At 46.5% G+C, this 24350-nt stretch overlaps 1 protein-coding gene across 1 annotated transcript in view; it reads right to left on the bottom strand.

The window, feature by feature from the left end:
* The window catches only part of LOC122922398 (annexin A1-like), a 54765-nt gene extending 35178 nt beyond the window's left edge, over positions 1–19587 (bottom strand). The window contains exons 1-3 of the mRNA XM_044272998.1: positions 19498–19587; positions 12468–12548; positions 12225–12312 (exon numbers count right to left, since the gene is read on the bottom strand). Coding sequence (XP_044128933.1) covers positions 12225–12312; positions 12468–12533 — 154 coding nt within the window. The 5' untranslated portion in view covers positions 12534–12548; positions 19498–19587. The remainder of the gene's footprint in view (positions 1–12224; positions 12313–12467; positions 12549–19497) is intronic.
* Positions 19588–24350: the final 4763 nt, after the last annotated feature.

Below are 24350 nucleotides of genomic sequence, written 5' to 3'. Positions count from 1 at the left end.
AGCAGGGTGGCAACCCAGTAGTCCGCACAGGTTAAAATGTGGGCAACTCTGCTGTCGTTGCGCAGGCACTGCAGCATGTAGTCGCTCATGTGTGCCAGGCTGCCCAGGGATAAGGACAAGCTGTCCTCTGTGGGAGGCGTATCGTCATCGTCCTGCCTTTCCCCCCAGCCACGCACCAGTGATGGACCCGAGCTGCGTTGGGTGCCACCCCGCTGTGACCATGCTTCATCCTCATCCTCCTCCACCTCCTCCTCATCCTCGTCCTCCTCGTCCTCCAGTAGTGGGCCCTGGCTGGCCACATTTGTACCTGGCCTCTGCTGTTGCCAAAAACCTCCCTCTGAGTCACTTCGAAGAGACTGGCCTGAAAGTGCTAAAAATGACCCCTCTTCCTCCTCCTCCTCCTCCTCCTCCTGGGCCACCTCCTCTTCCATCATCGCCCTAAGTGTTTTCTCAAGGAGACATAGAAGTGGTATTGTAACGCTGATAACGGTGTCATCGCCACTGGCCATGTTGGTGGAGTACTCGAAACAGCGCAACAGGGCACACAGGTCTCGCATGGAGGCCCAGTCATTGGTGGTGAAGTGGTGCTGTTCTGTAGTGCGACTGACCCGTGCGTGCTGCAGCTGAAACTCCACTATGGCCTGCTGCTGCTCGCACAGTCTGTCCAGCATGTGCAAGGTGGAGTTCCACCTGGTGGGCACGTCGCATATGAGGCGGTGAGCGGGAAGGCCGAAGTTACGCTGTAGCGCAGACAGGCGAGCAGCAGCAGGATGTGAACGCCGGAAGCGCGAACAGACGGCCCGCACTTTATGCAGCAGCTCTGACATGTCGGGGTAGTTGTGAATGAACTTCTGCACCACCAAATTCAGCACATGCGCCAAGCAAGGGATGTGCGTCAAATTGGCTAGTCCCAGAGCTGCAACGAGATTTCGCCCATTATCACACACCACCAGGCCGGGCTTGAGGCTCACCGGCAGCAACCACTCGTCGGTCTGTTGTTCTATACCCCGCCACAACTCCTGTGCGGTGTGGGGCCTGTCCCCCAAACATATGAGTTTCAGAATGGCCTGCTGACGTTTACCCCGGGCTGTGCTGAAGTTGGTGGTGAAGGTGTGTGGCTGACTGGATGAGCAGGTGGAAGAAGAGGAGGAGGAAGCCGAGAAGGAGGAGGTGGCAACAGGAGGCAAAGAATGTTGCCCTGCGATCCTTGGCGGCGGAAGGACGTGCGCCAAACAGCTCTCCGCCTGGGGCCCAGCTGCCACTACATTTACCCAGTGTGCAGTTAGGGAGATATAGCGTCCCTGGCCGTGCTTACTGGTCCACGTATCTGTGGTTAGGTGGACCTTGCTACAGATGGCGTTGCGCAGTGCACACTTGATTTTATGGGATACTTGGTTGTGCAGGGAAGGCACGGCTCTCTTGGAGAAGTAGTGCCGGCTGGGAACAACATACTGTGGGACAGCAAGCGACATGAGCTGTTTGAAGCTGTCTGTGTCCACCAGCCTAAATGACAGCATTTCATAGGCCAGTAGTTTAGAAATGCTGGCATTCAGGGCCAGGGATCGAGGGTGGCTAGGTGGGAATTTACGCTTTCTATCAAATGTTTGTGAGATGGAGAGCTGAACGCTGGCGTGTGACATGGTTGAGACGCTTGGTGACGGAGGTGGTGGTGGTGGTGTTGGTGGTACATCCCCTGTTTGCTGGGCGGCAGGTGCCAACGTTCCTCCAGAGGCGGAGGAAGAGGCCGAGGCGGCAGCAGCAGAATAGGCCGAGGCGGCAGCAGCAGAAGAGGTAGCAGGGGGAGCCTGAGTGACTTCCTTGGTTTTAAGGTGTTTACTCCACTGCAGTTCATGCTTTGCATGCAGGTGCCTGGTCATGCAGGTTGTGCTCAGGTTCAGAACGTTAATGCCTCGCTTCAGGCTCTGATGGCACAGCGTGCAAACCACTCGGGTCTTGTCGTCAGCACATTGTTTGAAGAAGTGCCATGCCAGGGAACTCCTTGAAGCTGCCTTTGGGGTGCTCGGTCCCAGATGGCGGCGGTCAGTAGCAGGCGGAGTCTCTTGGCGGCGGGTGTTCTGCTTTTGCCCACTGCTCCCTCTTTTGCTACGCTGTTGGCTCGGTCTCACCACTGCCTCTTCCTCCGAACTGTGAAAGTCAGTGGCACGACCTTCATTCCATGTGGGGTCTAGGACCTCATCGTCCCCTGCATCGTCTTCCACCCAGTCTTGATCCCTGACCTCCTGTTCAGTCTGCACACTGCAGAAAGACGCAGCAGTTGGCACCTGTGTTTCGTCATCATCAGAGACATGCTGAGGTGGTATTCCCATGTCCTCATCATCAGGAAACATAAGTGGTTGTGCGTCAGTGCATTCTATGTCTTTCACCGCTGGGGAAGGGCTAGGTGGATGCCCTTGGGAAACCCTGCCAGCGGAGTCTTCAAACAGCATAAGAGACTGCTGCATAACTTGAGGCTGAGACAGTTTCCCTGGTATGCATGGGGGTGATGTGACAGACTGATGGGGTTGGTTTTCAGGCGCCATCTGTGCGCTTTCTGCAGAAGACTGGGTGGGAGATAATGTGAACGTGCTGGATCCACTGTCGGCCACCCAATTGACTAATGCCTGTACCTGCTCAGGCCTTACCATCCTTAGAACGGCATTGGGCCCCACCATATATCGCTGTAAATTCTGGCGGCTACTGGGACCTGAGGTAGTTGGTACACTAGGACGTGTGGATGTGGCAGAACGGCCACGTCCTCTCCCAGCACCAGAGGGTCCACTAACACCACCACGACCATGTCCACGTCCGCGTCCCTTACTAGATGTTTTTCTCATTGTTATGGTTCACCACAACAACAAATATATTATTTGGCCCAATGTATTGTATTCAAATTCAGCGGGATATAAATTTGAGGCCTAGTATTTAGGCGCTGGGTGACCGGTATGGATTTAGTGACAGAATTAGACTTGGAAATGCACAGAAGCGTGTGTGTGAAGTTATTCTGAATGACCCAATGTGCACCTTGAATATTATATACCCTTTTTGGGATAGATTTCAAATAGCTCTGATATAGCAGGAACCACTAAATTATGAAATTGCTAAATTGGGAATTGTACTTCAACCCAGAACAAAAAATGTGCTTTGACGGGCACTAAATAACTTTCCCAGCTACAACAGGACAACGGTAACGAGAGATTTAGAGGGATTTAAATTTGAGGCCTAGTATTTAGGCGCTGGGTGACAGGTATGGGTTTAGTGACAGAATTAGACTTGGAAATACACAGTAGCGGGTGTGTGTGAAGTTATTCTGAATGACCCTATGTGCACCTTCAATATTATATACCCTTTTTGGGATAGATTTCAAATAGCTCTGATATAGCAGAAACCACTAAATTATGAAATTGCTAAATTGGGAATTGTACTTCAACCCAGAACAAAAAATGTGCTTTGACGGACACTAAATATCTTGCCCAGCAACAACAGTACAGCGGTGGGTAACGAGAGATTTAGAGGGAATTAAATTTGAGGCCTAGTATTTAGGCGCTGGGTCACCGGTATGGATTTAGTGACAGAATTAGACTTGGAAATACACAGTAGCGGGTGTGTGTGAAGTTACTCTGAATGACCCTATGTGCACCTTCAATATTATATACCCTTTTTGGGATAGATTTCAAAGAGCTCTGATATAGCAGGAACCACTAAATTATGAAATTGCTAAATTGGGAATTGTATTTCAACCCAGAACAAGAAATGTGCTTGAACGGACACTAAATAACTCGCCCAGCTACAGCACTAGGGACAGATTTAGCTGGATATAAATTTGAGGCCTAGTATTTAGGCGCTGGGTGACAGGTATGGGTTTAGTGACAGAATTAGACTTGGAAATACACAGTAGCGGGTGTGTGTGAAGTTATTCTGAATGACCCTATGTGCACCTTCAATATTATATACCCTTTTAGGGATAGATTTCAAATAGCTCTGATATAGCAGAAACCACTAAATTATGAAATTGCTAAATTGGGAATTGTACTTCAACCCAGAACAAAAAATGTGCTTTGACGGACACTAAATATCTTGCCCAGCAACAACAGTACAGCGGTGGGTAACGAGAGATTTAGAGGGAATTAAATTTGAGGCCTAGTATTTAGGCGCTGGGTCACCGGTATGGATTTAGTGACAGAATTAGACTTGGAAATACACAGTAGCGGGTGTGTGTGAAGTTATTCTGAATGACCCTATGTGCACCTTCAATATTATATACCCTTTTTGGGATAGATTTCAAATAGCTCTGATATAGCAGGAACCACTAAATTATGAAATTGCTAAATTGGGAATTGTACTTCAACCCAGAACAAAAATGTGCTTTGACGGGCACTAAATAACTTTCCCAGCTACAACAGGACAACGGTAACGAGAGATTTAGAGGGATTTAAATTTGAGGCCTAGTATTTAGGCGCTGGGTGACAGGTATGGGTTTAGTGACAGAATTAGACTTGGAAATACACAGTAGCGGGTGTGTGTGAAGTTATTCTGAATGACCCTATGTGCACCTTCAATATTATATACCCTTTTTGGGATAGATTTCAAATAGCTCTGATATAGCAGAAACCACTAAATTATGAAATTGCTAAATTGGGAATTGTACTTCAACCCAGAACAAAAAATGTGCTTTGACGGACACTAAATATCTTGCCCAGCAACAACAGTACAGCGGTGGGTAACGAGAGATTTAGAGGGAATTAAATTTGAGGCCTAGTATTTAGGCGCTGGGTCACCGGTATGGATTTAGTGACAGAATTAGACTTGGAAATACACAGTAGCGGGTGTGTGTGAAGTTACTCTGAATGACCCTATGTGCACCTTCAATATTATATACCCTTTTTGGGATAGATTTCAAAGAGCTCTGATATAGCAGGAACCACTAAATTATGAAATTGCTAAATTGGGAATTGTATTTCAACCCAGAACAAGAAATGTGCTTGAACGGACACTAAATAACTCGCCCAGCTACAGCACTAGGGACAGATTTAGCTGGATATAAATTTGAGGCCTAGTATTTAGGCGCTGGGTGACCGGTATGGATTTAGTGACAGAATTAGACTGGGATATGGCCAAAAAATGAACAGACTATTGCTGGTTAAATGCACTTGGTGTGACAGCTTCACCCTGATGTAGGCTTTAGCCAAAAAACAACCACACCATTGAGGGTTAAATGCACTTGGTGACAGGCGCAGCTTGCCCCTGATTTTGTATATGGCCAAAAAATGAACAGACTATTGCTGGTTAAATGCACTTGGTGTGACAGCTTCACCCTGATGTAGGCTTTAGCCAAAAAACAACCACACCATTGAGGGTTAAATGCACTTGGTGACAGGCGCAGCTTGCCCCTGATTTTGTATATGGCCAAAAAATGAACAGACTATTGCTGGTTAAATGCACTTGGTGTGACAGCTTCACCCTGATGTAGGCTTTAGCCAAAAAACAACCACACCATTGAGGGTTAAATGCACTTGGTGACAGGCGCAGCTTGCCCCTGATTTTGTATATGGCCAAAAAATGAACAGACTATTGCTGGTTAAATGCACTTGGTGTCACAGCTTCACCCTGATGTAGGCTTTAGCCAAAAAACAACCACACCATTGAGGGTTAAATGCACTTGGTCGCAGCTTGTGCTGGCGCACCACAAGACACAAAATGGCCGCCGATCACCCCAGAAAAATGAGACTGACAAACGGTCTGTGCAGCCTAAAAACAGTGAGCAATTGAGGATCAGCAGCTCAATGATCCACAGCTGCAGATCGATCAGTTAATCAAGTCCTTTGGAGGAGTTAATCTGCCTAATCTCGCCCTACTGTCGCAGCCGCAACCTCTCCCTACGCTAATCAGAGCAGAGTGACGGGCGGCGCTATGTGACTCCAGCTTAAATAGAGGCTGGGTCACATGGTGCTCTGGCCAATCACAGCCATGCCAATAGTAGGCATGGCTGTGATGGCCTCTTGGGGCAAGTAGTATGACGCTTGTTGATTGGCTGCTTTGCAGCCTTTCAAAAAGCGCCAAGAAAGCGTCACAAAAGCGCGAAGAAAGCGACGAACACCGAACCCGAACCCGGACTTTTACGAAAATGTCCGGGTTCGGGTCCGTGTCACGGACACCCCAAAATTCGGTACGAACCCGAACTATACAGTTCGGGTTCGCTCATCCCTATCCATGAGAAGAAAAGCCGGAATTAGACTTACCGGTAATTCAATTTCCACGAGATCACCACGACGGCTACAAGGAGATTGACCCCTGACCTCTGTAGGGGCAGGAACAGAGAGAGGGTTTAAATCCCCCCCTCCCACCACCAACACCAGTGTGTCCAAAATTACAGAGACAGAAAAAAAGTGGTGAGAACAAAACATACTAAACCGAGGGTATTACTTCATAACCTCCCAGGTAAGGCTTAAGGAAGGGTAGGGAATATATGTGCCGTCGTGGTGATCTCGTGGAAATTGAATTACCGGTAAGTCTAATTCCGGCTTTCCACTTCATCACCACGACGGCTACAAGGAGATATAAAAAATTATAGCTTAGGGGGGGACGACCGCCTGAAGGACTTTCCGTCCAAAAGACAAGTCTGAGCTGGATAGGTCTAACCTATAGTGTTTTGTAAAGGTGTGGATGTTAGACCACGTAGCGGCTTTACAAATGTCTTCAAGGGAAGCTCCGGCCCGTTCTGCCTGGGAGGAGGACATGGCCCGGGTAGAGTGAGCTCTCAAATTTGAGGGGCAAGACAGGTCTTGGGACCCGTAAGAAATGGAAATGGAGTCTTTTATCCACCGTGCTAGAGAGGATCTGGAGGCTTTCAGACCCTTATTCTTCCCCGAGAAGAGGACAAACAGGTTATTAGATCTACGGAAACCCTTTGACACTTCAAGATACCGCAAGACAGAGCGTCTTACGTCTAGAGAGTGGAAGTCCGATTCCCTATCGTTAGAGGGATTATTGCAAAAGGAGGGTAGGACTATCTCCTGGTTTCGGTGGAAATCCGATACGACTTTAGGCAGGAACCCCGGATCCAATCTAAGAATAATCCTATCATCGGTGATACGGAGATAGGGTTCCTGTATCGATAATGCTTGGATCTCGCCTATCCTTCTTGCAGACGTGATGGCCACCAAGAAAGCGGTTTTAAATGATAGATGTTTGATGGAACAATCAGATAGGGGTTCGAATGGAGCGAGAGTTAGGCCGGTGAGTACCACGTTAAGGTCCCAGTTGGGGATCCTAGATTTTAGAGAGGGACGTAGACGGGAGGCAGCTTTCATGAATCTCCTGATCCAGTGATGACTGGCTATATCGCGATCAAAGAAGCAGGCTAGTGCCGAGACCTGTACCTTTAGGGTAGAGGGTCTGAGACCTAGTTCAAGTCCCTGCTGGAGGAAGTCCAAGATCTTCAAGAAATTGGGCGGCTCTAAGTTTGGGGCTGGGTTCCCCATCCAAGTACAGAATCTCTTCCAAATTTTTAGATAAATTGAGAAGGTAACCTTCTTCCTACTAGCTTTAAGGGTAGCTATCACTTGGTCCGAGAGCCCCTGTGACCTCAACTTCTGGACCTCAGGATCCAAGCTGACAATTTGAGGAAGCTTGGGTCTGGATGTAGTATTGGGCCTTGGTGAAGCAGGTCCCTCCTGGCAGGAAGAGGCCATGGGTCCTCTACTGACAGATTCCTTAGAGCAGGAAACCAGCTCCTCTTCGGCCAATAGGGAGCTATCAGGATTAGTGTCGTATCTTCTCGGTAGAGTTTCTGGATTACTCTGGGAAGTAGAGGCAGTGGTGGGAACGCATAACTGAGATCCCAGTCCCAACGAATTGTGAGCGCATCCAACGCCCAGGGATTGTCCCGTGGGTTTAATGAACAGAACGTCGGTACCTTTGCGTTTCTTTTGGATGCGAATAGATCCACCTGTGGAGTGCCCCATCTTCCTGCCAGCAGCTGGAACACTTCTGGATTCAAGGACCACTCTGTCTGGTCTATCGCCTGGCGACTGAGATAGTCCGCTTCTACGTTCAGTATCCCTTTTAAGTGGATTGCGGAGATGGAATTCACGTGGGATTCTGCCCAGTTGAAGATCTTCTTTGTAATAGACATCAGTTTCTCCGATCTCGTGCCTCCCTGGTGAGATAGGTACGCCACCGTCGTCGTGTTGTCTGAGAGAATCTTTATATGTTGACCCCTCAGAAGTATCTCTGCGGTCTTCAGGGCTTTCCAGACCGCTTCTAGTTCCCTGAAATTGGAGGACTGAGAGCGGATAGTTGGGGTCCAGGAACCTTGAAACCAACGGTCTCCCACTGTCGCCCCCCATCCTTTCTCGCTTGCGTCTGTAAGCACCTGAATGTAGGGGATTTTTTCCCAAACGACCCCCAATGACAGATTGCTTGTGTTCTTCCACCAATCTAGGGAGGTTTTTACTGCCGGAGGGATCATGACCTTCTGATCCAAGGAGGCCTGCTGTCTGTTCCAAGCTCTCAGGATCCACGACTGGAGGGATCTGAAGTGGGACTGGCTCCAAGGGACGGACGTGATGCAGGACGAGAGGAGACCCAGGAGACTCATAGCTTCTCTTATAGGACAGGACCTCCTGTGCTGGAATCGTCGGACCTTTAATTGAAGGTTTCTGACCTTGTCTGGCGGAAGGAAGGTACGTTGTGTTTGAGAATCCAGGATAACGCCCAGGAACTGGATAGTGCTGGAGGGCACTAGGTTTGATTTCTTCAAGTTCACCAACCAACCCAGATCCTGGACAAGGGACAGAAAGGACTGCAGGTCTGTTCTGAGTTCCTCCTCTGAGTTGCCGACTAGGAGGAAATCGTCCAGGTACGGTATGATCACCAGTCCCTTGTGTCTCAAGAAGGCCATCATCTCCACTACCAGCTTTGTAAACACTCTGGGTGCAGATGATATCCCAAAGGGAAGGGCCGTAAACTGGTAGTGACGGATTACCTTCTTGTGGTCCTGGATGGCGAACCTCAGGAACCTTTGTGACTCTGGATGAATTGGGACGTGATAGTATGCGTCCTGGAGGTCTACTGAGCACATCAGGGCATTCCTTTTTATCAATGGAATCAGGGATTTCAGGGATTCCATCCTGAACTTCCGATAGATGACAAATTTGTTCAGGGCTTTCAGATTTATGATCGTACGGAACGAGCCTTCTTTTTTCTCTACCAAAAACAGGTTTGAGTAGAAACCTTGTTTTTGCTGTGTTGGCGGGACCTGTATTATTACGTCCGTTGCCAGAAGGCTTTGGATTCCTTCCAATATCTTTCCGCGTACTTTGGGGGAATGTGGGTTGGTAACAATGAAGCGGTTTGGGGGAGATGAAGAGAGTTCGATCCGGTACCCGGATCTTATGATGTCCCGGACCCAAGGGTTCGGGGTAATGAACTCCCAAGGAGTGAGGAAGTTCTTCAATCTCCCCCCCACTCTGACGTCATTGTTTATCCGAGGGTTTACCCTGGGAGGAGGAGGGGGTAATCCTACCCCTGCCCCCTTTAGGGTAACTCCAGCGTCCTGACTTCCCTTTACCCTTAAAGGGATTGTTCTGGCTAGTGGGGGCCCGAAAGGGATATTTCCTTTTGTAGGGTCTCTCTTCTGGGAATCCCTTTTTCTTGTCCGCCGCTTTCTCCAGGATACGGTCTAGGACGGGCCCAAAGACGTATTCCCCTGAGAACGGGATGGAGCAAAGCTTCATCTTCGATGTGTTGTCGCCCGACCAGCTTTTCATCCATAGGGCGCGACGGGCCGCATTGGAGAGTCCCGCGTCCTTTGCGGCGAATCTGACCGATTCCGCTGAGGCGTCAGCCATAAATGCTGTGGCGGATTTTAACAGGGGGAGGGATCTCAAGATCTCATCCCTAGGAGTATTATCTGTGATACGAGATTCCAGTTCCTCTAGCCACAGTTTCATGGATCTCGCCACTGAGGTAGCAGCGATGTTTGTTTTTAAGACAAGCATCGCTGCTTCCCAAGATTTTTTTAAGAGGCTATCTGCTTTCCTGTCCATGGGATCACGCAGTTGAGAGGTGTCTTCAAAGGGCAAGGCAGTCTTTTTATTGACCTTTGCCACCTGGATATCAATTTTTGGTGTTTCGCTGAAGATTTTAACTTCGTCCGTGTCAAACAACAGCCGGTTTCTAAAGGATCTGGATACCCCCAACCTTTTTTCTGGGTTGGACCACTCGTCCAGCACCATATCCCGTATGTTCTCATTGATTGGGAATACACGGGTTTTTTTAACCCTGAGCCTCCCAAACATCTCATCCTGGACTGAGTGTGCTTTAGGGGTTTCTTCGACCCCCATAGTGGCCCGGACTGCCCTTAATAGGTCAGGCATCTCGTCCAAGGAGAAGCAGAATCTTTGTTCTGATTCTGGAATCTCAAGATCAGAGAAGACCACCTCGTCCTCCCGTGTTCTGGAGGACGAGGCCTCCTCCTCTATAATCTCTGGATCAGATAGTGAAGGGGATGGGCCCCTATGTCTTTTTGAAGGGGGTTCATCCCTGGGTAAAGGTATCTGAGATAAGGAGGTTTTGACTTCCTCATGGATCATGGACCTCAGATCCTTAAGGAAAGAAGGCTGTTCCTCGGCAATCACATTAGATATGCAGTCCTTACAGAGTTTTTTACGATAGTCGTCCGGTAGCCGTTTGAGGCAGGACACACATTTGGACTGTTTTTTGATCTTTCTCTGAGCCTCCTTAGTGACCTGGGGAGAACAACCCTAATTAGCTATGGTAAGTACATGCTAACAGCAGGATATAGCCCCAAGCCAGAGATGTGGAGGAGGAGGAACAAGTAACCTGGTACAGTGTAAGACAAGTACAGGGTAGGGAAAAAAAGCGCTTCCCCACAGGGGACTTACTACAGGCGGCACAGAAGGGTCTCCAGGGGAGCGGGGTTCAGCCGACATGACTGCACACTGGCTCCGGCACACTGACAATCGGCGCTGCTGCGCGCGAAAATTTGAACTCGGAGACGCCTCTGAATGACGTCACTTCCTTTCGGCACCCGGAAGTGACGACGGCCGTTATCCTGAAGCGCTTAGGCGCGCACCCGGCGATAGCCAAACAGGCCCGGCGGGAGATCGCGACCGGGAGCAGGCTCACATATAATAATGGAGCGAGGCCTCCCTCCTTCGCCCCTGCCCAGCGTTAGTACGGAGACCGCAGGAGGGCAGGGGGAACACCCGGTAGGTGTCAGGAAGTTCTGCTACATCTTCATCTCCCCGCAGGGAGACTCTCTCTGCCCCTGTCCTCTGTAGGGACAGGAAACACTGGTGTTGGTGGTGGGAGGGGGGGATTTAAACCCTCTCTCTGTTCCTGCCCCTACAGAGGTCAGGGGTCAATCTCCTTGTAGCCGTCGTGGTGATGAAGTGGAAATGGTAGCATAAGGAATATGTGTGCCTACATACAGTGTTTGTACATGCAGCTTTGTTCTACTAGAAAAGGGATGCATACCCACCATATTTCCAAGTATCATTAGCACTAAACAAATTTATGGAACGCTGGAATATGATTGCTCACATGGTGGCTCAGTGGTTAGTGCTTCCAATCTGACCAAGGACAACATCTAGATCAGGGATGTCAAACTCGTGGCCCTCCAGCTGTTGCAAAACTACAACTCCCATCATGCCTGGGCATACTGCAGCTATCAGGGAATGCTGGGAGTTGTAGTTTTGCAACATCTGGAGGGCCATGAGTTTGACATCCATGCTCTAGATGGAGTTTGTATGTTCTCCGCGTGGGTTTCCTACAGGTACCCCGGTTTCCTCCCACACTCCAAAGACATACTGATAGGGGCCTTAGATTGTGAGCCCCATTGTAGACAGCAAGTAATGATAATGTCTGTAAAGCGCTGCACAATATAACAGCGCTATATAAATGCATAAAATTGATAAATAATAATCAATGATTACAGATTGGTCTAAGTCACTGTAAGCAGCCTGTAATCTAAGATTAGAAGAAGTTTGCTGGATCAGTAGGGGACTGTAGAGGCAAGTACTGTTTTCATTGCTATATTGGGACATTTGTGCCTCCTCGGCTAAACCCTTTATTTCCATCTGGATGAATGTATCAGACTTGCTTACAAAGGAATGCAAATTACTATACAAATACATTTAGAAACCAGATTGACAGCAGCTTATTACCTAGAACAATGCATGTAAACTATGTATTGTATATACCTTTAGTTTTCATGGCCTTGTCTAAGGCAGAAGCATCAGCAGCAGCGTCATAAGTTGGAGCCCCTTTAAGACCTCCGCTAGTTTTTTGCTGAAAAGCAAGACATTGTCCATTATATGATAAAAACTGAGACTGTAAAACAATTGTGTTAGCAGATCGATCACAACTATTAATCATTTTTACACTTCAGAAACACAAGAAATGAAGATAAATGGCTGCTGATTTTAATAGTATTGAACACTTACAGTTGCCTGTTCAGAGTGGTCATCCAGATATAAGGCCTGTCGTAGAAACTCTTGTACAAAAGACATGGTAAAGACGAGTTTCTGTAAAAATAAAAATGAAAGCTATATATCAATATTAGAGGTGAGTGAAGTTCACAAAGAAATCCGATTTGTTCTGAATAACTTAAAGGGCTTCTGTCACCCCCCAAAAGTCATTTTTCGGTTTTGGGCTACTTAAAATCCTTATACTGCGATTTTTCCCTATATAGTGCTCTTACCCTTTTTCATTTCAGTAGTTTCTTTAAAAACTGCACTTTTATAATATGTAAAATACCTCTCTACCAGCAAGTAGGGCGTCTACTTGCTGGTAGCAGCCGCATCATCCTTTAAAAAAAACGCCCCCTCCTCCTGTTGATTGACAGGGCCAGCGAGCGCTCTCGTCCCCTGGCTGGCCCTGTCTGCATTCTAAATCTCGTACCTGCGCCGTACCGGTCTTCAGTCGGCGCAGGCGCACGACGCTCACTCGGCCGCTCCTTCCTCAGTGCGCCTGCGCCGGGTGTAGATGTGACGTCATAGGCGCATTGAGGAAGGAGCGTCCTCCTCTCAGTGTGCCTGCGCCGACTGAAGACCGGTATGGCGCAGGCACGAGATTTAGAGCGCAGACAGGGCCAGACAGAGGACGAGCGCGTTTGCTGGCCCTGTCAATCAACAGGAGGAGGGGGCGTTTTTTTGAAAGGATGATGTGGCTGCTACCAGCAAGTAGACGCCCTACTTACTGGTAGAGAGGTATTTTACATATTATAAAAGTGCAGTTTTTAAAGAAACTACTGAACGAAAAGGGTAAGAGCCCTATATAGTGAAAAATCGCAGTATAAGGATTTTAAGTAGCCTAAAAACGAAAAATGACTTTTGGGGGGTGACAGAAGCCCTTTAATTTACAAATCGCATTCCATTGTATGTAGTGAGCGCAATAACAGGGAACCGCAAACACTCCATTCCCCGTCACTGAACCTCTCAGATGCCACGCTTTGCTTTCACAAGCAAATAAATCAGGTAAGTATTATTATGTTTTTTACACTATTTCAGTTTACATCAATTCGCTACCGTGATGCATGAAGATATTCGCTTCACATCGAATTTAACTTATCCTGAAATTTGATATATATATATATATTTATTAGACATTAAGCTGTTACAATAACGGGCGCTAGAACAGTAGTGCATGAGACTGGTGGCTGTGGCTGAGATTGCTGGCTGTGGCTCATGGTTGAGACTGCTGTCACTAAGTGCTGGCTGTGGCTGAGACTGCTGGCACTGACTAGTGATGTATCTAATCCTATCCTGTGTGATACTGTCTGTTGAGCTGTGTATCTAATCCTATCCTGTGTGATACTGTCTGTTGAGCTGTGTATCTAATATCCTATCCTATGTGATACTGTCTGCTGAGCTGTGTATCTAATCCTATCCTATGTGATACTGTCTGCTGAGCTGTGTATCTAATCCTATCCTGTGTGATACTGTCTGCTGAGCTGTGTATCTAATCCTATCCTGTGTGATACTGCCTGCTGAGCTGTGTATCTAATCCTATCCTATGTGATACTGTCTGCTGAGCTGTGTATCTAATCCTATCCTATGTGATACTGTCTGCTGAGCTGTGTATCTAATCCTATCCTGTGTGATACTGTCTGCTGAGCTGTGTATATAATATCCTAGGTGATACTGACTGCTGAGTAGTGTTGAGCGTGAATATTCGAATTACAAATATTTTTAGCAAATATCGCAACTTCGAGAATTCGCTAACATTTTGAATATAGTGCTATATATTAGTTTTTCATATATTTGTAATTTTTTCCATCTGAACACATGATTCCTCCCAACTTCTTGCTTGTGGGACAATGAGTCATTGGCCCACAAGCAACTTAAGCAGGGAGGAATCAAGACTTCAGATTAAAAATTTTTTTTTTCAAATATTATAAAAAAAACAAATATATCGAATATAGTGCTATATATTTGTTTTTAACCCACGCCTGTATTGATCGCATAATATTTGCATATTGCGCGATCATTACCTTTACCGATTTCTCAAATAAAAAAATGTAGAATATGATGAATATTCGTAGTCGCAAATATTCGACTAATATTCTACAAAATATTTGCAAAATATCACAAATTCGAATATGACCCATGCCGCTTATAACTTAGCTTTTGTTATGTTATTTAGCCTAAAGCTGACCTATAGCAGTGAAGAAAAATGGCTGGGTTGTTATGGAAACCTGAAGTAAAGTATTACTGTGTGTATGTGGAGACAGTGAGCCTGCAAGCTTCTATTAGCTGATAAGGGACATGTTACCATGTGCATGGGAGTAGTGTATCCAATCCTATCCTGTGTGATACTGTCTGCTAAGCTATGTATCTAATCCTATCCTGTGTGATACTGTCTGCTGAGCTGTGTATCTAATCTTATCCTGTGTGATACTGTCTGCTGAGCTGTGTATCTAATCCCATCCTGTGTGATACTGTCTGCTGAGCTGTGTATCTAATCCTATCCTGTGTGATATTGTCTGCTGAGCTGTGTATCTAATCCTATCCTGTGTGATATTGTCTGCTGAGCTGTGCATCTAATCCTATCCTGTGTGATATTGTCTGCTGAGCTGTGTATCTAATCCTATACTGTGTGATACTGTCTGCTGAGCTATGCATCTAATCCTATCCTGTGTGATACTGTCTGCTGAGCTATGTATCTAATCCTATCCTGTGTGATACTGTCTGCTGATCTATGTATCTAATCCTATCCTGTGTGATTCTGTCTGCTGAGCTGTGCATCTAATCCTATCCTGTGTGATACTGTCTGCTGAGCTGTGTATCTAATCCTATCCTGTGTGATACTGTCTGCTGAGCTGTGTATCTAATCCTATCATGTGTGATACTGTCTGCTTTGTATCCAAGTCTATTGTGTGATACTGTCTGCTGAGCTTTGCATGTCGCAGTGTAGCTATAGCTTAAAGCTGACCTACAGCAGTGAAGAAAAATGGCTGGGTTGTTATGGGAAGTAAAGTATTACTGTGTGTATGTAGAGACAATGAGCCTGCACGCTTCTATTAGCTGATAGGGGACATGTTACCATGTGAATGGCAGTTGTGTGATACTGTCTGCTGAGCTGTGTATCTAATATCCTATCCTGTGTGATACTGTCTGCTGAGCTCTGTATCTAATCCTATCCTGTGTGATACTGTCTGCTGAGCTGTGTATCTAATCTTATCCTGTATGATACTGTCTGCTGAGCTCTGTATCTAATCTTATCCTGTATGATACTGTCTGCTGAGCTCTGTATCTAATCCTATCCTGTGTGATATTGTCTGCTGAGCTGTGTATCTAATCCTATCCTGTGTGATTCTGTCTGCTGAGCTGTGTATCTAATCCTATCCTATGTGATACTGTCTGCTGAGCTGGGTATCTAATCCTGTCATGTGTGATACTGTCTGCTGAGCTATGTATCTAATTGTGTCCTGTGTGATACTGTCTGCTGAGCTGTGTATCTAATCTTATCCTGTGTGATACTGTCTGCTGAGCTGTGCATCTAATCCTATCCTGTGTGATACTGTCTGCTGAGCTATGCATCTAATCCTATCCTGTGTGATATTGTCTGCTGAGCTGTGTATCTAATCCTATCCTGTGTGATACTGTCTGCTGAGCTATGTATCTAATCCTATCCTGTGTGATACTGTCTGCTGAGCTCTGTATCTAATCCTATCCTGTGTGATATTGTCTGCTGAGCTGTGTATCTAATCCTATCCTGTGTGATTCTGTCTGCTGAGCTGTGTATCTAATCCTATCCTATGTGATACTGTCTGCTGAGCTGGGTATCTAATCCTGTCATGTGTGATACTGTCTGCTGAGCTATGTATCTAATTGTGTCCTGTGTGATACTGTCTGCTGAGCTGGGTATCTAATCCTATGTGATACTGTCTGCTGAGCTGTGTATCTAATCTTATCCTGTGTGATACTGTCTGCTGAGCTGTGCATCTAATCCTATCCTGTGTGATACTGTCTGCTGAGCTATGCATCTAATCCTATCCTGTGTGATATTGTCTGCTGAGCTGTGTATCTAATCCTATCCTGTGTGATACTGTCTGCTGAGCTATGTATCTAATCCTATCCTGTGTGATACTGTCTGCTGAGCTCTGTATCTAATCCTATCCTGTGTGATATTGTCTGCTGAGCTGTGTATCTAATCCTATCCTGTGTGATTCTGTCTGCTGAGCTGTGTATCTAATCCTATCCTATGTGATACTGTCTGCTGAGCTGGGTATCTAATCCTGTCATGTGTGATACTGTCTGCTGAGCTATGTATCTAATTGTGTCCTGTGTGATACTGTCTGCTGAGCTGGGTATCTAATCCTATGTGATACTGTCTGCTGAGCTGTGTATCTAATCTTATCCTGTGTGATACTGTCTGCTGAGCTGTGCATCTAATCCTATCCTGTGTGATATTGTCTGCTGAGCTGTGTATCTAATCCTATCCTGTGTGATACTGTCTGCTGAGCTATGTATCTAATCCTATCCTGTGTGATACTGTCTGCTGATCTATGTATCTAATCCTATCCTGTGTGATACTGTCTGCTGATCTATGTATCTAATCCTATCCTGTGTGATACTGTCTGCTGAGCTATGCATCTAATCCTATCCTGTGTGATATTGTCTGCTGAGCTGTGTATCTAATCCTATCCTGTGTGATACTGTCTGCTGAGCTATGTATCTAATCCTATCCTGTGTGATACTGTCTGCTGAGCTATGTAGCTAATCCTATCCTGTGTGATACTGTCTGCTGATCTATGTATCTAATCCTATCCTGTGTGATACTGTCTGCTGAGCTATGCATCTAATCCTATCCTGTGTGATATTGTCTGCTGAGCTATGTATCTAATCCTATCCTGTGTGATACTGTCTGCTGAGCTATGCATCTAATCATATCCTGTATGATACTGTCTGCTGAGCCATGTATCTAATCCTATCCTGTGTGATATTGTCTGCTGAGCTGTGTATCTAATCCTATCCTGTGTGATTCTGTCTGCTGAGCTATGTATCTAATCCTATCCTGTGTGATACTGTCTGCTGAGCTGTGTACCTAATCCTATCCTGTGTGATACTGTCTGCTGAGCTATGTATCTAATCCTAGCCTGTGTGACCTTGCTTTGTTTTGCCGTCCACAAATTGCGGATTCGCAAAGCACAGTTGCCGCCTATGCGCCAAATGGAACGGGCAGGCCATTATATACAGTGAGGAACAGAAGTATTTGAACACCCTGCAATTTTACAAGTTCTCCCACTTAGAAATCATGGAGGGGTCTGAAAACCACATGGTAGGTGCATTCCCACTCAGAGACAGAATTAAATAAAAAATAATCTGGAAATCACATTGTATGATTTTTAAAGAATGTATTTGTCTTGCACTGCTGAATATAATTATTTGAACACCTGAGAAACAGCAAGAGTTCCGGCTCTCAAAGACCTGTTACTGTGCCTTTAAAAGTCCACCTCTACTCCACTCATTAATCTAACTTAGTAGCACCTGTCTGAGCTCTTAGAGACCCCTGTCCACCAAAATGGCACAATAACCACATACGTATTTTGCGGATCTGCAACAGACACGATCATGTGCATTACGTCTAAAGAATATCTCTGGCAATGATGCTGCACAAGATCAGTTCGTATGGATACCTAAGGCCTCATGCACACAACCGTTGTGTTGGTCCGCATCCGAGCCGCCGTTTTGGTGGCTCGGATGCGGACTCATTCACTTCAATGGGGCCGCAAAAGATGCGGACAGCACTCCGTGTGCTGTCCGCATCCGTGGCTCCGTTAAAAAAAATATAACATGTCCTATTCTTGTCCGCGCTTTGGGAACAAGAATATGCATTTATTTTGCCGGCGCCCGTTCCGTTCCAATTGCGAAAGGCAACATGGGCATCCTCTGTTTTTTGCGGAACCGCGGTTTGCGGACGGCAAAAAAACATCACGGCCATGTGCATAAGGCCTAATAATCATATAAAATACGTAAACATATGGTTACAGTCAATACTATATACTGGAAAATGTGGCAAGTGTTAAGGCTGCATACTTGCAGAAAACCTGTGCATACTTCTGACCTACAGAAATAGCCAATCTCAATAACTCCAAAGGCAATACATTCTTAGTAGTATAGTTACTAGCCTAATCTAATACTGTGTAACGTGAGGTAAAATGTATGACGGTATAACAATAAAAACAGGACCGCCAATACTTAGGCTGGGTTCAGACCTGAGCGTTCGGAAACGAGCGCTCTGTATGCGCGATTGTACGGGCGTTTACAATCGCGCATACAGAGATTGCCGTTCACACATTGTCGCGCGTTCCCGAATTTCTATGTGCGGGAACGCGCGACAAACGCCCAAAAAAAAGCTCAAGCACTTGTTTGAGCGTCGGGCGTTTTACAGCGCGATCGTACGCGCTGTAAAACGCCCAGGTGAGAACCATTCCCATAGGGAATCATTGGTTCTTGCCTGTTGTGCGTTTTACAGCGCGTAGGAACACGCTGTAAAACGCTCAGGTCTGAACCCAGCCTAAGAGTACTTGACGAACATTGCCCAAAACCTGAAAAACCAGTTTACTAGAAAACTAGAAAGTCTTCTTTCAGAGCTTGCGTCTGTGTTCGCTTATTAACTAACTAAATGCAGGCTAAGTATCAAAATTTGGAGAATGACACCGAAGCATGGAAAATATATTGTAGCTTTAAAATCTTTTACAGTGTAGGGGTATGACTCACAGCTTGTATTAACTTCCAAATATGTTTCCATGGTGAGAAACCATAAAAAAAGGAATCCATGCCAATTTTCTAAACTGTACTTTTTCTACTTCCCTATGTCTTTACTATTAATATGTATTATTGCATGTTTAGCATACGATGATAGCTTTGTAAAGTCCATGTCTACATTCAGCTGACTATGAAATAGATGAGAATATATAGCTAAGAAATGTACTGAAGCAGAAAAAAGCAAAGCAAAGTGAAAACTTACTGGTCAAGAAAGTCTGCACGGCGGTCTCACAAACAGCAGAAGAATGCAGCCTTCGGCTTCTGATTTTTATAAGGAGGCTACCAAGCCGCACCTAGCAACCCAAGGATATTTCCTGCAGCGCTAGGATTGGTTGTCTCGTTGTGAAGATGACATGTAAGTCACTCCCTAGGAAATCAAAGACATCTTGTTCTCCCTTGCTTTAGCAAACTGTACTTAGGTTTAGAGATACAATACATGATTTTTTTTTTATATATTTATACTTTTTCCAAGCAATGATTGTTTTGTTGTTTTTTGTTTTTTTTACATAAAAGAGTTATTATAGTTTACAGGGTTTGTATTTTGAACATGACAAGAACATACTCTGGTTGTAGTAGGTGTTTTAGTGGTTAAGTTGGTGGGACAAGATCTTAAGGCTAGGTCTACACGACGACATTTGTCGCGCGACATTTTGTTGCACCAATGTCGCGCGACAATTTTTATAATGGCAGTCTATGGTGTCGCACTGCAACATGCGACATGCTGCGACTGCGACGCGACAGTCGCAGAAAATCCATTCAAGATGGATTTTTCTGCGACTGTCGCGTCGCAGTCGCAACATGTCGCATGTTGCAGTGCGACACCATAGACTGCCATTATAAAAATTGTCGCGCGACATTAGTGCAACAAAATGTCGCGCGACAACTGTTGCGCCCTATCTGTCGCGCGACTTTTTGTCGCGCGACAAATGTCGTCGTGTAGACCTAGCCTTAACCACAATGCGGAAAAGCGACAGCCACAACTAGGGTACCCTTGTGATTCCGTGGTTTGTAATACTGCCTGCAGTTCTGAAAGTATGGGTTTGAGTCTGATCAACTGCATTGGGTTTAAAAGTTCCTCCAATTGTCTCTAATGCCTCATTCACACAGTCAGTGTTCGGTCAGTGATTTCCATCAGTGATTTTGATCCAAAACCAGGTGCGGCTCTAAGCATAGAACAGGAGCAGATCTTTCCCTTATGGCCTCATGCACACGTCCGTGGAAAAATCGGAAAATGCACCGTTTTGCAGCCGAGGCCGTGATCCGTGTATCCTGTCCGTCAAAAAAATAGGACCTGTCCTATTTTTTTGACGGACAACGGTTCACGGACCCATTCAAGTCAATGGGTCCGTGAAAGAACACGGATGCACACAAGATTGGCATCCGTGTCCGTGATCCGTGGCCGTAGGTTGCTTTCATACAGACGGATCCGAAGATCCGTCTGCATAAAAGCTTTTTCTGATCTAAGTTTTCACTTCGTGAAAACTCATTTCCGACAGTATATTCTAACACAGAAGCGTTCCCATGGTGATGGGGACGCTTCTAGTTAGAATACACTGCAAACTTGGTACAAGACTGCCCCCTGCTGCCTGGCACCACCCGATCTCTTACAGGGGGATATGATAGCACAATTAACCTCTTCAGGTGCGGCACCTAAAGGGGTTAATTGTACTATCATATTCTCCTGTAAGAGATCAGGGCTGCCAGGCAGCAGGGGGCAGACCCCCCCCCTCCCCAGTTTGAATATCGTTGGTGGCACAGTGTGCGCCCACCATCGCCCCCCCTTCCTCCCTCTATAGTTAAAAATCGTTGGTGGCACAGTGTGTGCCCACCATCGCCCCCCCTTCCTCCCTCTATAGTTAAAAATCGTTGGTGGCACAGTGTGTGCCCACCATGGCCCCCCCTTCCTCCCTCTATAGTTAAAAATCGTTGGTGGCACAGTGTGTGCCCACCATCGCCCCCCCTTCCTCCCTCTATAGTTAAAAATCGTTGGTGGCACAGTGTGCGCCCACCATCGCCCCCCCCCCTCTCTCTATAGTAGTAACAACCATTGGTGGCAGTGTGCGGCCTCCCATCTGCCCCCCCCCCCCCCCCAATAGTACAATTGTAGAAGATTCATACTTACCTGCTTGCTGCTGCGATGTCTGTGACCGGCCGGGAGCTCCTCCTACTGGTAAGTGACAGTTCTTTAGCAATGCACCGCACAGACCTTTCACTTACCAGTAGGTGGAGCTCCCGGCCGGTCACAGACATCGCAGCAGCAAGCAGGTAAGTATGAATCTTCTACAATTGTACTATTGCTAAGTAACCATGGCAACCAGGGATGCAGTAGCTTCCTGGTTGCCATGGTTACCGATCGGAGCCCCAGCGATTAAACTGGGACTCCGATCGGAACTCCGCTGCCACCAATGATGGGGGGGGGGGGAATGGGAGGCCGCACACTGCCACCAATGGTTGTTACTACTATAGAGAGAGGGGGGCCGATGGTGGGCGCACACTGTGCCACCAACGATTTTTAACTATAGAGGGAGGAAGGGGGGGGGGCGATTTTGGGCACACACTGTGCCACCAACGATTTTTAACTATAGAGGGAGGAAGGGGGGGCGATGGTGGGTGCACACTGTGCCACCAACGATTTTTAACTATAGAGGGAGGAAGGGGGGGGCGATGGTGGGCGCACACTGTGCCACCAACGATATTCAAACTGGGGAGGGGGGGGGTCTGCCCCCTGCTGCCTGACAGCCCTGATCTCTTACAGGAGAATATGATAGTACAATTAACCCCTTTAGGTGCCGCACCTGAAGAGGTTAATTGTGCTATCATATCCCCCTGTAAGAGATCGGGTGGTGCCAGGCAGCAGGGGGCAGTCTTGTACCAAGTTTGCAGTGTATTCTAACCTGAAGCGTCCCCATCACCATGGGAACGCCTCTGTGTTAGAATATACTGTCGGAAATGAGTTTCACGATGTAGCTCATATCCGACAGTATATTCTAACGTAGAGGCGTTCCCATGGTGATGGGGACGCTTCAAGTTATGTTCGGGTGTCCGCCTGGCCGTGCGGAAGGCAAGCGGATCCGTCCAGACTTATAATGTAAGTCAATGGGGACGGATCCGTTTGAAGATGACACACTGTGGCTCAATTTTCAAACGGATCCGTCCCCCATTGACTTTCAATGTAAAGTCTGGACGGATCCGTCTGAGGCTACTTTCACACTTAGAAATGTTTTAACAATATAATGCAGACGGATCCGTTCTGAACGGAGCCACCGTCTGCATTATGAACACAAGTGTGAAAGTAAAGGGACTCCTGACTTTACATTGAAAGTCAATGGGGACGGATCCGTTTGCAATTGCACCATATTGTGTCAACTTCAAACGGATCCGTCCCCATTGACTTGCATTGTAATTCAGGACGGATCCGTTTGGCTCCGCACGGCCAGGCGGACGCCAAAACGACTTTTTTTTCATGTCCGTGGATCCTCCAAAAATCAAGGAAGACCCACGGACGAAAAAACGGTCACGGATCACGGACCCACGGACCCCGTTTTTGCGGACCGTGAAAAAAAACGGTCGTGTGCATGAGGCCTATCTCTGTGGAGTCTCCAATCCTGGTTTAGGCTCACAATGTCTGATGGAAATCACTGACCAAACACTGACATGTGAATGAGTCTTAAATCTATAAAGCCTCATTCAGATGTCAGTGTTTGGTCAGTGATTTCCATCAGTGATTGTGAGCTAAAAACAGGACTGGAGCCTCCACAGACATAAGGTGTAAGGGAAAGATCTGCTCCTGTTCTGTGTTTAGAGCCGCACCTGGTTTTGGATCAAAATCACTGATGGAAATCACTGACCAAAACACTGACGTGTGAATGAGGCTTAAGTACTACAGTTTCCATACTCGAATACCATGCTTATATCAGAAAGTTAGATGAGGAGGGGAAAGTTATGGATATAAGGCTCTATGTTGTTGCTAAATAATAATGTGTAATATTTTTGCTTTGAGTCAGAAAAGTGTTCAGAGCAGTTGTCACTTTTCTTTTGCCACTTATCGGTGACGAAAAAAATCATATGGGTCGGTAAGGCTACTTTCACACTAGCGTTCGGGGTTCCGCTTGTGAGTTCCGTTTGAAGGCTCTCACAAGCGGCCCCGAACGGATCCGTCCAGCCCTAATGCATTCTGAGTGGACGCGGATCCGCTCAGAATGCATCGGTCTGGCAGCGTTCAGCCTCCGCTCCGCTCAGCAGGCGGACACCTGAACGCTGCTTGCAGCGTTCGGGTGTCCGCCTGGTCGTGCGGATGCAAGCGGATCCGTCCAGACTTACAATGTAAGTCCATGGGGACGGATCCGTTTGAATATGACAGACTATGGCTCAATTTTCAAACTGATCCGTCCCCCATTGACTTTTAATGTAAAGTCTGGACGGATCCGTCTGAGGCTACTTTCACACTTAGAATTTTTTTTTACAATATAATGCAGACGGATCCGTTCTGAACGGATCCACCGTCTGCATTATATGAGCGGATCCGTCTCAGACAGATCCGCTCTGAACGCAAGTGTGAAAGTAGCCTAATTGTGCAGTTTTTGGACTTTGTTTTGATACCTTTCAGCGTTATTTCATTTGAGAGTTTACTTTAGTATCACATCAGCAATTGGACCTATGTTTGTTCAGGGCTTCATTGTGCAGTTTCCTTTCTTCTGGTGTTGCATCTTTATATGAGTTCCTCTCTGTAACCTTTATAACAATTATGCAAGTATTTATATGCATTTATTATTTCAGTCATGTATTTGCTTCATAATTTCTGGGGACTGTGATCTTCTTTCTGTAGTGTGACTCATTTTTATCTAATCAAGATTTGTAAGCTACTTTTTTAAAAAAAATAAAGTATTAATTTTTAGAGTTGAGCGAACCCGAACTGTAAAGTTTGGGTTCATACCGAACTTTAGGTTTTTCGACACCCGGACGCGAACCCAAACATTTACGTAAAAGTTTGGGTTCGGTGTTCGGCGCTTTCTTGGCTCTTTTTGTAAGGCTGTACAGCAGCCAATGAACAAGCGT

This window comes from Bufo gargarizans, chromosome 1 (genome assembly GCF_014858855.1).
Source record: "Bufo gargarizans isolate SCDJY-AF-19 chromosome 1, ASM1485885v1, whole genome shotgun sequence".
NCBI lineage: Eukaryota > Metazoa > Chordata > Amphibia > Anura > Bufonidae > Bufo > Bufo gargarizans.
The sequence above is the reverse complement of the archived record's forward strand: the minus strand, read 5'-3'. Positions and strand labels throughout refer to the sequence as shown.